This window comes from Anabrus simplex, chromosome 11 (genome assembly GCF_040414725.1).
Source record: "Anabrus simplex isolate iqAnaSimp1 chromosome 11, ASM4041472v1, whole genome shotgun sequence".
Lineage (NCBI taxonomy): Eukaryota > Metazoa > Arthropoda > Insecta > Orthoptera > Tettigoniidae > Anabrus > Anabrus simplex.
In genome coordinates this window covers 122,139,933-122,152,205 of record NC_090275.1, presented here as the reverse complement: position 1 = coordinate 122,152,205, position 12,273 = coordinate 122,139,933, and the positions used below count along the sequence as shown (strand labels likewise).

General features: G+C 39.7%; 1 protein-coding gene across 2 annotated transcripts in view; it reads right to left on the bottom strand.

Annotated features, from left to right (window-relative positions):
- Positions 1–12,273, bottom strand: part of LOC136883180 (ATP-binding cassette sub-family B member 10, mitochondrial) — a 199,887-nt gene that overhangs the window by 79,822 nt on the left and 107,792 nt on the right. For both annotated transcript variants that reach the window (XM_067155360.2, XM_067155361.2), the window contains exon 8: positions 8,683–8,907. In XM_067155360.2, the coding sequence (XP_067011461.1) occupies positions 8,683–8,907 (225 nt within the window). The remainder of the gene's footprint in view (positions 1–8,682; positions 8,908–12,273) is intronic.

The window sequence follows — 12,273 nt, the reverse complement described above, 5'->3', positions numbered from 1 at the left end:
GTTTTACGTAATATTTTGTTTTAGAAATGTTATGCAAATAAATGTTTTTGTGTTGTGGACGAATCATCCGAGTTTCAATAGTTTATGGGAAAATTTGCTTTGATATACAAGCGATTTGGATTAAGAGCATGTTGCAGGAACGAATTATGCTCGCAATCCAAAGTTCCACTGTATAGTAAAACTTGTTCAAAGCGGAACGCCAATAAAGTGGAATCTGTTCAATGTGGAAATGGAAAGAAATTATGAAAATAATTACTGTATAATGCGGAAATTATGCGTTAGCTGTGAAATTTATTTAGGGCTACCCGGTACTGCAGGTACATAAATATTTTGCCAGGGGAAGAGTCAGGTGTTTACAGACCATAACACGTGTGCTCCAATGAGGTCCAGGTTTCCCAAATTCCTGGTAGAATGGGATTTAAATCTCCACTAATTGCCTGACTCTTGCCATGGTTTGTAGAGATCTTTATCTTGATGTACCACTTGAGTCCAATTCTAAAGTAAACAGTTCCCTTACTTTGTGTCCTGTCAGTAAATCTGTCAGTTTTGAAGACAGCACGATGGCTAAGAAATATACGTCACCGACACTGAATGAGAAAGGGAAAGGTATTGAAGCGAATAAAAAGGAAAAGTTGTCTGTGCGTGTAATTATGTCGCATTTCAGATGTGGAAAAACTCAATTTTATGGGACGTTAAAACATAAGGACGACATTACTAAGCAGTAGATGGAGGAGGGGAACGGACAAATGAAGAGGAAATCTAAGGTAACAGCCAACGAAGAAATCAATGATTTAGTGTGGGAATGATTCGTCAGTGCCCGTTCGAGAAACCTTCTGGTTAGTGGACCTATGCTACAGAATGAGGCTCTTGCAATTGCTAAATCACTTGGCAACACCGCCTTTAACCCTTACCCCTCGAATTAAAGTTCTCTGTGTTGTCTCTACTACTCGTATTTTAAATGTGAATTTTTATCTTATATGACCTGTATTCATCTTTCACGATTTTGGAGGTAGCATTTGCTTTTAAATGATGAATTTAGGCTATACACATTTTAAGTAGCTATACTGGAGCAAATAAAAGCAATATGTGCAATTTAAGATACATTATTTTGCATTATCGTTATTATTATTATTATTACTATTACTATCGTTATCGCATACCGATTGGTTTCATTAATTATTTCAATGAACAAATTATCGGTAAAGAGCAATTAAAAAACTCTATTCAGTCTCTGGTTTCATACCTCACGGTAGATTTTAGGCTAAACGGCGATTTCTTGAAATCGGGATCAGTTGATTTATAATTGTGCCAGCCGTCAGCATCAGGCACGTGTTGGGATACGGTACACAAGCCGAACATCGCCAGTTCACTTTTAGGGTACAAGGAAGGTGAAGAGGTGAGAAAATACTGTGGTTTTGTGTGTTACCCGACATATACAACATTGAACAGTAAACTATATATGACTATAAGAGCACATGGCGACCATGTTTGTTTACTATCGCTCGACCTTTCGCATGCGTGAGTGGACATTTGACGGTTACACTGCCCTCTAAATAATAGATTATTGACTGATTGTCAAATAATATCTGGATTCTACAAAGTTCCACACTGAACCAAAAGATGGCAGTACAGTATAGCATCATTTATTTTGTCGGCTAAGAAATGGCAGACGAGCGGTGGGCGATAAAATGTCATGTCGGGTCTCGCCCGACATGCGACCGGAACGAGAATATCGTAATGTCGGGCCTCACCCGACAGACGAGTGGTAAAGGTTAAAGCATCAACTGGGTGGCTAGAGGGTTTCAAAACAAGACACAATATTGTATGGAATGAAGTCTGTGGCGAGACCAAAGATGTGGATGGAAATGCAGTAGCTGAGTGGAAATCGATGCTACAAAATTTAATTTTTGGTTATGAACCTAAAGACATTTTCAACGCCGATGAAACAGGATTGTCTTTCGAAGCCTTGCCTTCAAAGTCACTTGCGCTTCATGGGGAAAAGTGTGGTGGGGGTAAAATGTTGAAAAAAATGACTTGTGTTGTGCAGTTAAATGGAGGGGGAAATGGAAAAAGTGCCTGGTAATCGGGAAATCAGCAAAACCAAGGTGTTTTAAAAACTTGGATTTGCGCGCAAGCTTTTGGTAACTTGGAGGAGGAATGGGAAAGCCTGGATGACCAGTGCTCTAATAGAAGAATGGCTGAACAAATTTAAATGTAGGATGAAGAAGGAAAATCGCAAAATTATTCTTTTTCTCGACAATGCTACTTATCACCCTCATGTGTTGCTTTCCAATGTCAAGCTAGCCTGGGTTCCACCTAACAAAACCAGCGTTGTTCAACCTATGGACCAAGGAGTGATTTACACCTTTAAATCTCACTACGGTGTTTACTGATGCAGTCACTGATCAAGAATGTTGATACAGCTGACAACACCTACTCCCTTGCATGCTCAATTTCCATACTGGATGCTGTCAACTGGATCAGTTTGGCTATGAAGCAGATCAAACTTCCAAACAGTCATAAAGTGTTTTGCAAAAGTGGGATTTGCAGAAAATGATGACGTCGGCACATTTGAGGAAATGACTGAAAATGCTGCACTGATATCTATACTGAGCCAACAACAGAATTTCGCATGTAATGTGGATGAATACATTCGCAGCGACGACCAACTTGCTACTCACTACAGTTTCCAGTCTGCTGTACATCTTTTGAAGATCCGCTGTACAGAGAATGAAGATGATAATTTGAGGTACGAAGACCAGAAAGAGGAGGAGGAGGAAAGAGAAAGTCAGGAAAAAATACGCACTAATGAACAAGCTATTGGGTGTGTCAGGGACATTAGGAAATTTGCTATCAAGTCGAATACACCGCAACTTCTTCAGCTACTGTACAGCACTAAAGACTGCATTGAGAAAGACATGACATCAAGGAAGGTGAAACAGGTTTCTTTGTTAGACATGTGGAAAAAGGAATAACTTAACAAATACAGTACTGTATGTAATGTGTTATCCCTTTCAGACCTGAAAGAAGGGCCGATGACCTCGATGTTAGGCCCCTTTAAACAACAAAAATCAATCAATCAATCAATCAATCAATCAATCAATCAATCAATCAATCAATCAATCAATCAATCAATCAATCAATCAATCAATCAGACCTGAAAGAAAACTGGAGGTGTGAATTTTTGTTTGTATGTCAAAAACTGACTAAAATGCTCTTAAATACATGTGTTTACAGTTTATTTTATAAAATAAAAATTAACATCTGAAGAAAAGCACCCACATGCTACATGTCCCACATAAGCACTGCAGTCTGATCTAGTGTCAAGAAAACGTCAAATAAACTCAGGGATGAATAAAACACGAACCCGCACAATTGTGCGTACGTGGTCTGAAAGGGTTGTATGTATACTGTAGTCTGTCTATTAAACAAGTGGAATAAGGCACAAATTGTCCGGTTTTCATTGAGTACTGTACATAATATGTTCAGTGTGTTATAGTGCAGGCCTATGCGAGAGTAATAAAAACCTACTGTACATCAAGATATTGTGTTACAGAGCTTCACATCACCAAAACGAGACTAATGGATCAGGGGTAAGTAATTTGTGAATTTTTTTGTATAATTTTGTTCAATCCGGAAAAGAAACTTGGACCCTTGTGATTCCACGTTGAGCAAGTTTTACTGTACAACACACTGTTAGTTTAAAGTAAAATATAAGTTACACTCTACTAATCAGTTACTTGAAGAGTAAATTAAACCAAGCAAATAACTTATCACACCGTAGGTACACAATAAGTAAGACGCTCCACAGCCACTTCGGTCCCTTAACTAGGGCGGAAGGTAATCAATTCCTTTAGCCATAATGGCTAGACAACCATCTTGGAGATGACCAGCTCACAGAATAGGTCCACAAGTCAACGCACGTCGACAGTTGACAATCGCACAGCGAAGTCCAGGAACAAAAGCCATAGAAATTACTCCTCGTCGTCCAATCAAAATATTAGATGTACCACAATTAACAAATTGTCTAACAGTTCATGGCGCATTGTTAAATGATACATTTTAAATTCCACACATACTAAAAGTCATAGCTGGCAGTTATTATACTAATCCCCCTTAAATTGTACCACCACAATGCCAACTACCTCATGTCTTTTGGAAATGACGATTCATAACAACTTTGTCCCACAGGAGTTCCTTCTTGGGCTGGTATATCCTCAACTTACTTCCATTAGTCCTCTTACCTGTCTCAATTTTCACAACAAAGTGAAAGTTTAAAGTTGTGTTACGATGTGGGATTACTTCAGTAGAACTTCACACAGCGGCTCAATGACTCCTTTGACTTCATAGCGTGGAACTACAGGTCACCCCACCAAATGCCATCCGAACATCCTCATTTCTAGTGAGGGAAGCATCTTCATCTCCATGACCTGCAGCTGTTGTTCGTATCTCCTTGTAACTGGCCAACACCCAGTTTCATACCGTGCCACTGGTCTGATGATGGTTCCATAGATTTTCGATTTCTGATACATTGGCACCCTCCAATCAAAAAGGACTCCTGTGACTTGGCACCACTTCATCCAGGCAGTGTTGATTCTGCTTCGAACATCTGGGAGTGTGTCACCACCCGATTGGATAAGTGATCCCAGGTATTTAAATTGAGATGTTTTCAAAATCTCAATGCCATTGATGTTAAGTGTGTACCCCACACTCTAGGTACTTAGTCTTCCCGACGTTAAGTCGCAGGCCATATCCGTCCAAGGAGTTTTTCAATGTTGGACTAGTTGTTGCAAATCTTGGCGGGATTCACAGCCGACCATAAAGCCATCAGCTTACAGTAGAGCGCATGGGTGTGGTGTTAACACTTCTGTGCTGATGGTGTCGAGACGGAGGACGAACAGAAGCAGAGATAGAGGAGATCGCTGATGAACACCAACTTGAATGCGAAATGGTGCAGACATTCCAGCAGCACATCAAACAGAGCTGGTGGCATTCCAATACAGGAAATGGATCCATCGAATATGTACTTCTGGTACACTACGCAGCCTGAGTGCATGCGTCGAGATCCAAGAAAGCAATGTGGAGTGGTTTCTTCCTTTCATTGTGACACTACTATATAATGGTGAAAAATTCGACTTCTGTAAATCCTTCACGTAAGATGAATGATAAAATGTCACCCATGACCACATTATTTTTGTCTTATGAAGCAGTTTCTTACTTACTAGAAAAAAGGAATCCTTAAGGCCGGTCTTAGTCGCATTGAAACATTGGCAGACACGGAATTAAAAGCTGCAGATCTCGCACTAATTCAAATTAAATTAAATAGATTGGGATCACTCAATGAAAAAATCCAAGCAGTTAACTTAGGTTTAGAGTTATTCGACGAAATGGATACCGCGATTATTTGGGAATTTGCACGACATAGTAGAATCTAAACCACAAGGCGCAATAAAGTTGATTTACATGCCCCTTCTCTAAATGATTCCTGCTGTAAAAAAAAAAATTAAAATAAATAATTCTAGGCCAACTTTCAATAGTAATTTTATCACATGGTTGCATTAAAAAGAAAACTTTGAAAATCTTAGCATAGCTAATGAGGATCTGTCAAATACACAAAGATTTTGCTACTTGCTCTGATCAGTTAAAAGTGAAGCTAATGACACAAGCATTTCAGATTCCAACTTTACAAACACCTACAATCAGATATCATTGTCCAAAACTTATTGCTCTGAATATGTCAAACTTTGAACTAAACCAAGTTCTACGGAACCAGAATTGCATCCTTTAATGAACATGTTTCAAGATGCACTTCCAGCATTCAAGATTGAATTCTGAATGAATTACTGTTATCTCATATTGATTAAAAGCTAAAGTTAGAATCTGAAAACATGTTTGGTAATCATGATGACATCTTGTCAAGTTTTTTGGAATAGAAATGCGAAACTTTGCAGTAATGCATGCCAATTGCTTTTCCAAATCAATCTCATGGCTCAGACCAAGAAAACACAAAGGATTCAATGAACCTACCAAATGACATCAGTCTTATGTCTACAAGCAACCCATGTTGTGTTTGTAATATTTCACACAAATTATATGCATGCCCAAGTTTTTTTTTTTTTTTTTTTTTTTTGTGCTACTTGTTTTACGTCGCACCGACACAGATAGGTCTTACGGCGACGATGGGACAGGAAAGGGCTAGGAGTGGGAAGGAAGCGGCCGTGGCCTTAATTAAGGTACAGCCCCAGCATTTGCCTGGTGTGAAAATGGGAAACCACGGAAAACCATTTTCAGGGCTGCCGACAGTGGGGTTCGAACCCACTATCTCCCGAATACTGGATACTGGCCGCACTTAAGCGACTGCAGCTATCGAGCTCGGTCCCAAGTTTCTTCGTTTAAACATTAGCGACATACATAAAGTGGTGCATGCAGCAATTGTCTTAGTATTTCTCATATGAGGTGACTTGTAAAACGTGTAATAAATACCATCACACACTGTCACAGACATCACGAAAAGCAAACACATCAGAAGACCAAACCCAACAAGGAACAGATCACAAGTACTTTAGCTACCAAACCTGCATTTCAAGTGTTGCTGAATAAGAATCCATGACCCTGGTGCAAGGTTTCATATAATTCAAGCTGTCCTTTACAACGGTTCTCAGAGTAAGTTAATTTTAGGAACGGCTGTTCAACAAATTCGTTTAAAAAGATACAAAACCCACACGATGTTACAAGCCTTCGGGGATCTTTTTTTACATTCTCACACAACAGTAAACCCTCAAACGTGAATGACTACAGCCTAAATATTGATTGTGTAGTTCTTCCCAAAATAATCAATAATTGGGATAACTGGAATATAAGAAAAGATCCAGGATTTTACAAGTCTCATTGACCTTCTTGTCGGAGTCCTAGTATTCAAGTATCTTCTGAAGATGGAACGCAAGAAACGTCCAGGCAACTATGCCATTTTACAAAATACACTTCTTGGTTGGATACTCATTGGCAGTAATTATAGACTACCACGACAAGAAGAATTACACAATTCTCAGGCATTCTTCCTTCCTAATGACATCACGCTTGGAAACCAACTCCAGAAGTTTTGGAGCATTGAAGAAGAAATCATGCTGTTTATTCACTACAGGAAAGAGAATACAAAAGGTATTTTCAGGAGAATACCAAACGAGACAGACATGGAAGATATACAGTAAGCCTTCCCCTTAAGAATGACCATGCAAAACTCAGTAATTCAAAGAAAATGACACCCCCCCCCCCCAACGTTTTCACTTATTAGAAAGAAGACTTCAAAGTGATAAGCACTTATGCCAAGAATACATCGATTTCACGAGAGAAAATGAAGCACCTGGCCACATGCAACTGATTCAGCAGGTGACAACAGAAGCTGAAGAAAATAATTACTACTTCCCACATCATCCTGTCTTTAAACAAACTAGCAGCACGACAAAAACGTGTGTTTGATTCGATGCCTCAACAAAGACTGGAAATGGTTTAAGCTTTAACGACATCCTTCTTATAAGTTCTACAATTCAAAATGACCTCTGCTCCACAATCCTGAGATTTTGCACCATACCTATTGCATTCACTAAAAATATTGAGAAAATGTACCACCAGGTGAATATCACTCCACAGGATTATCACTTGCAATGCATCCTGTGGTGAGAAGATCCTAAGGAGATGTTCAAAACATACAACCTCACGACAGTTACCGACGGAACTTGTCTGCACCATTTCTTGCAGCAAGATACCTGCAGCAGTTTGCCACTGACGAAGGATGCTTTCCCAGAGCATCCATCATTCTCAAGCTAGATTTCTACATTGACGGTTGTATGTCTGGAGCCCAAATTGTCCAATCTGAACTTCAAGACCTCCTCAGATGTGCAGGATTTACTCTTTGTAAATGGTGTATGAACAGTCACGAGCTATTGAACTCTATTCCTACGCACTTTCAAGAAAGTCAATGCGCTCTCACTAATGGCAACAGTGGTATTGTAACAACTTTAGATCTCATGTGGCAAGTATCAGCAATCGATGAATAACACTGAGGTTACAGAATAACAGTCGTCCCACTGGATTTGCTGGTTCCTATGATAATTCTCTGCAAGATATTTATGAAATGTCTTGGACAAGAAAAAAATTGTAGCATATTCGTCGTAACTCTGTCTAAAACTGGCTGCGAGTCACAGTCAACAGTGGTCCTCATTAACATGTGTCTGTTTGCTAGTAGGTGAGTGCATTTTCGAAGCATCTCATGTAGTTCACAAGCTAGAAACGAGTAATAGAGCCTCATTCAAGCTGAACATTATAGCATTTCTGAAAAAGCAAAGAAAACCTGTAACTGAAGTTAATGTGAATTTTAAAACTCCTTGTTTCTTATTACTTTGTAGTAAACATCTTTAAATAAATTATTGTTTTGCTGGTTATTTACATAATTAATGATAATCATTCGATTAAAGATCGAACAAGGCATATCTTTTCGAATTATAAAACCCCACCAGATGAACCTATTTTTCAAATAGCTATCTTTTACACCCTCTCCCATTTTACAACATAAAAATTAAGAGAGAGAGAGAGAGAGAGAGAGAGAGAGAAAAACAAGGTGGGGTTTTATAGTTGAGTAAATGTGGTTTGTAGAAAGTTGAAATGTGGAACAGTCTATCAACTAACCTTAATGAGAGCACGAGCTATTGCAATGCGCTGCTTCTGACCGCCAGACAACAAGACGCCGCGCTCACCAACCTCCGTGTCAAATCCCTTGGGCAGTGCCACCACAAAATCATAGGCATTGGCCTCCTTGGCCACGTTAACAAGCTCGCTTTCCGTGACGACCGATGGGTTGTTGGCTCCGTACAGGATGTTGTCTCGGATTGAGCAGGAGAACAGAACTGGCTCCTGAAACAATCAAGAGTAACCGTTACCGTGCACTCAGGCTCCATCCTCCTCACCCTTTAATGCCAAAATTATTTTTTCCCGCCGATTTCTTTCAAGTCCATAGCTACAAATTTTCACAGTTTTGTCAGCAGGTGCCGTGTTCATATGATCACACCAGGTGGATGTGTTAGCATTTTAGTCTGTATAGCATTTCTTTAGTATTCATATATTTTATGTATTGGTATTGATAAGTTATGAACAAAATACACCAAAATAAACTGAATATTATAATGTACTATGAATATACGCTAATGGCATTAATTACTATAAATAAAGGACTAGAAGTCCCAATATCATTGTATATTACATACTTGTATGTAGAAGTGTTAGAAAAAAAAAAAAATGTATGTTTTAAGATTTCTTGATTTAAAATTTAAAGATAGTGTTTCGTGCATTTATTCTTCTTTTTCTTATAAAAAATGCAGTATTTGCTCGCATATAACCCGCCACCGTGTATATCTCGCACCCCATTTTCAACATTTGAAATTGCGGGAAAAATTCGCCATACATAACGCAAATTTCTGATGTTGTCATAAAGACTACAGTACATACACGAAATAAAGTATGGGTACTCCGAGGACGTGCCTACATTAAATATGAGGACTGTACCAATTTGTACGACAGTACAAGAAGATCCTGCATTTCTTTCTACCTGCAGAACGGTTTTAACAAAAATACGTAACTCACAACCCTCGCCCCAGCCAGCCAGTCACACTCAGCCACCCCTCTCACTCTTCCGTCTCTGTCAATATGCTTATCGCTACCTGTCCCGCAGAGCTGATCACATGAACTGAGAGTGTTTCCCTGTCCAGGCAGTCAAGTGATCCGATAAGTACCAGTATTCTGTCTTCACTTTTCATTCTTCTTTCTCAGGTAAGTTTTCTTGTGTAGATCGATGTTTGTTACGGAGAAACGTGGGAGTTATACGACTGGGTTTAAACTCAAAGTGATAAAATGCTGAAGAACATAGTGACTGAGTTTAATGTTCGCTACTGCCATAAACAGAAAGCTGTGCTAGAAGCCACCAACCAAACCGAAAACTGTTAAAGTTTCCTGAGCAGGAAGGTGAGTTGATTCGTTATGTTAGAGAGTTGCGAAATGATGGCTTTAGTATCTCGCACAAGATGCTACATTTCAAAGCACGCGAACTAGTGATTAAAGGAGGAATCAGCTGTTTGAATCTGAAAGTGAGCCGGGCTTGGATCCGTAGATTCATGACAAAAGGGATTGTGTCTGTGAAGGCGAACATCTCTTTGCCAAAGAATGCCAAGCGATTTTAGCATCAAAATCATAGATTTTCATCACCATGTGATAGCAATGCAGAAGAAAAACAATTACCTCTTATCTCAAATTGGCAATGCAGATCAAACCCTGATAAACGTTGACATGCCATGCAACACCACCATCAACAAGAAGGGAGAATTAAGCGTGCTTGTACGTACAACTGGGTGTGAAAAACAGCTTTGCACAGTCATGCTAGCAATAACCGCAGATGGAAGAAAATTGCCACCAAACGTTATTTTCAAAAGAAAAACAGTTCCTAAAGCTAAGTTTCCCGAAGGCATTCATGTACGGGTTCAAGAGAAAGGATGGATGGATACAGCTCTTGTCCAGGATGGGGCACTGCTTTGACGCCCAGCAATGCTAGTGTGGGACACTTTCCACAGACACTTGGTGGAAGACACAAAGAAACGTCTTCAGTAAATGAAAACTGACCTCGTTGTAATTCCTGGAGCCCTTGAAGGACAACAAACGTAAATTGCACACCAAATGGATGGCAGGAAGGGAGCATGAGCCGATGTCAGCAGGCAAAATAAAAAGGCTGTCAGATGAACTTGTGTGTGACTGGGTTATGCGGGAATGGGTTATGGTGTCAAAAGACGTTATTGTGAAAAGTTCCATGAAGACGGGCAAATGAGATGCAGTATAGGATGGTGATGAGAATGACGCAGGCGAGAATAGCTCGGAGACCGAAGGCAGTGACAATGAACAGGGTAAGTATGCCAGTGGTCTTGTTTCAATACCCTAATGCTAATTTTACATTTTTTTTTTAAATATGACCTTTTGCACACAAATCCCTGCATATATCATGCACTGAAAATGTTTACACTTAATTTTGGTCAAAAACGTGTGAGTTACATGCAAGCAAATATGGTGTTAAAATCTGGAAAGCGATCAGATTTGTACAAAAAATGTGTTTAAAACCATATAAAATTAATAAAATATTCATATTCACCTCCATGCAGCATCTCAAACAGAAGCTTCCTTCTTTAGTCTTATCTCAATACTACAGTTTTTGCAATTGCAGCTGTCACCTCTAATCGCTTACTACGAGACTATATTCTGAAAATGAGCTTTCAGTCCCACACTTGAACATGGATACCACGCACATTTTAATTACAGTAGTTCCATAATCTTAATTCCATGGGGACCTTCTTGACGAAGCACTCAGGTGAAAGCTGTGAGCCTCTAAAAATTGCTGACACTGCATCCTCTTAAGAAATGAGGAATCGCTCTTAAATTGGAGCAGTTCTGAAGGAGATACTGATCCGATGGCTTCTACAATCTTCCTGGCCAGATCCACATTCTGGGGGTGCTCAAACATTGCCTTTTACATCAAGGTTATCAGGCATGAGGGAGTTTTTAATAAGTAACTATGATCGATGGAAAACGGTAAATAAAAATGTAAACAGACTCTGGGATGGGTTTAAAGCAATTGCTGAGGAATGTGAAAATCGGTTTGTACCTTTAAAAGTGGTAAGGAATGGTAAAGATCCACTATATTATAACAGGGAAGTAAAGAGACTAAGAAGGAGGTGCAGGTTGGAAAGAAATAGAGTTAGAAATGGCTGTGGAAGTAAGGAGAAATTGAAGGAACTTACTAGGAAATTGAATCTAGCAAAGAAGTCAGCTAAGGATAACATGATGGCAAGCATAATTGGTGGCCACACTAATTTTAGTGTAAAATGGAAGAGTTCATGTTTGTGGGTTACTGTAGTCACGTCCTAGTTCGTGAACCATGGGCAACGGCTGAGTGGCCTAGTAAGTGGTCCTGAGAGTCGGGATACCAGTTGCTACGGAATGGGAGTGGGCATCTCGGACATATTCTGAGTCGTGGCCCTCCTTGTGCTCAGGCGGCCAGGACTACACAATTCACCGGTGGTCCATAACCCGTTAGAGGAGAGATCCTCACTTGGACTATGTGCAAGTAGGGCAGCATCCTGCTTCATGAATTTACCGAGCTCAGAACACTTTAAGCAAGCCTCGGACCTATGGGAGTAATGGAGTCCCACTCCCATTTGACAGGCGAGGGACTCCTTGGAAACA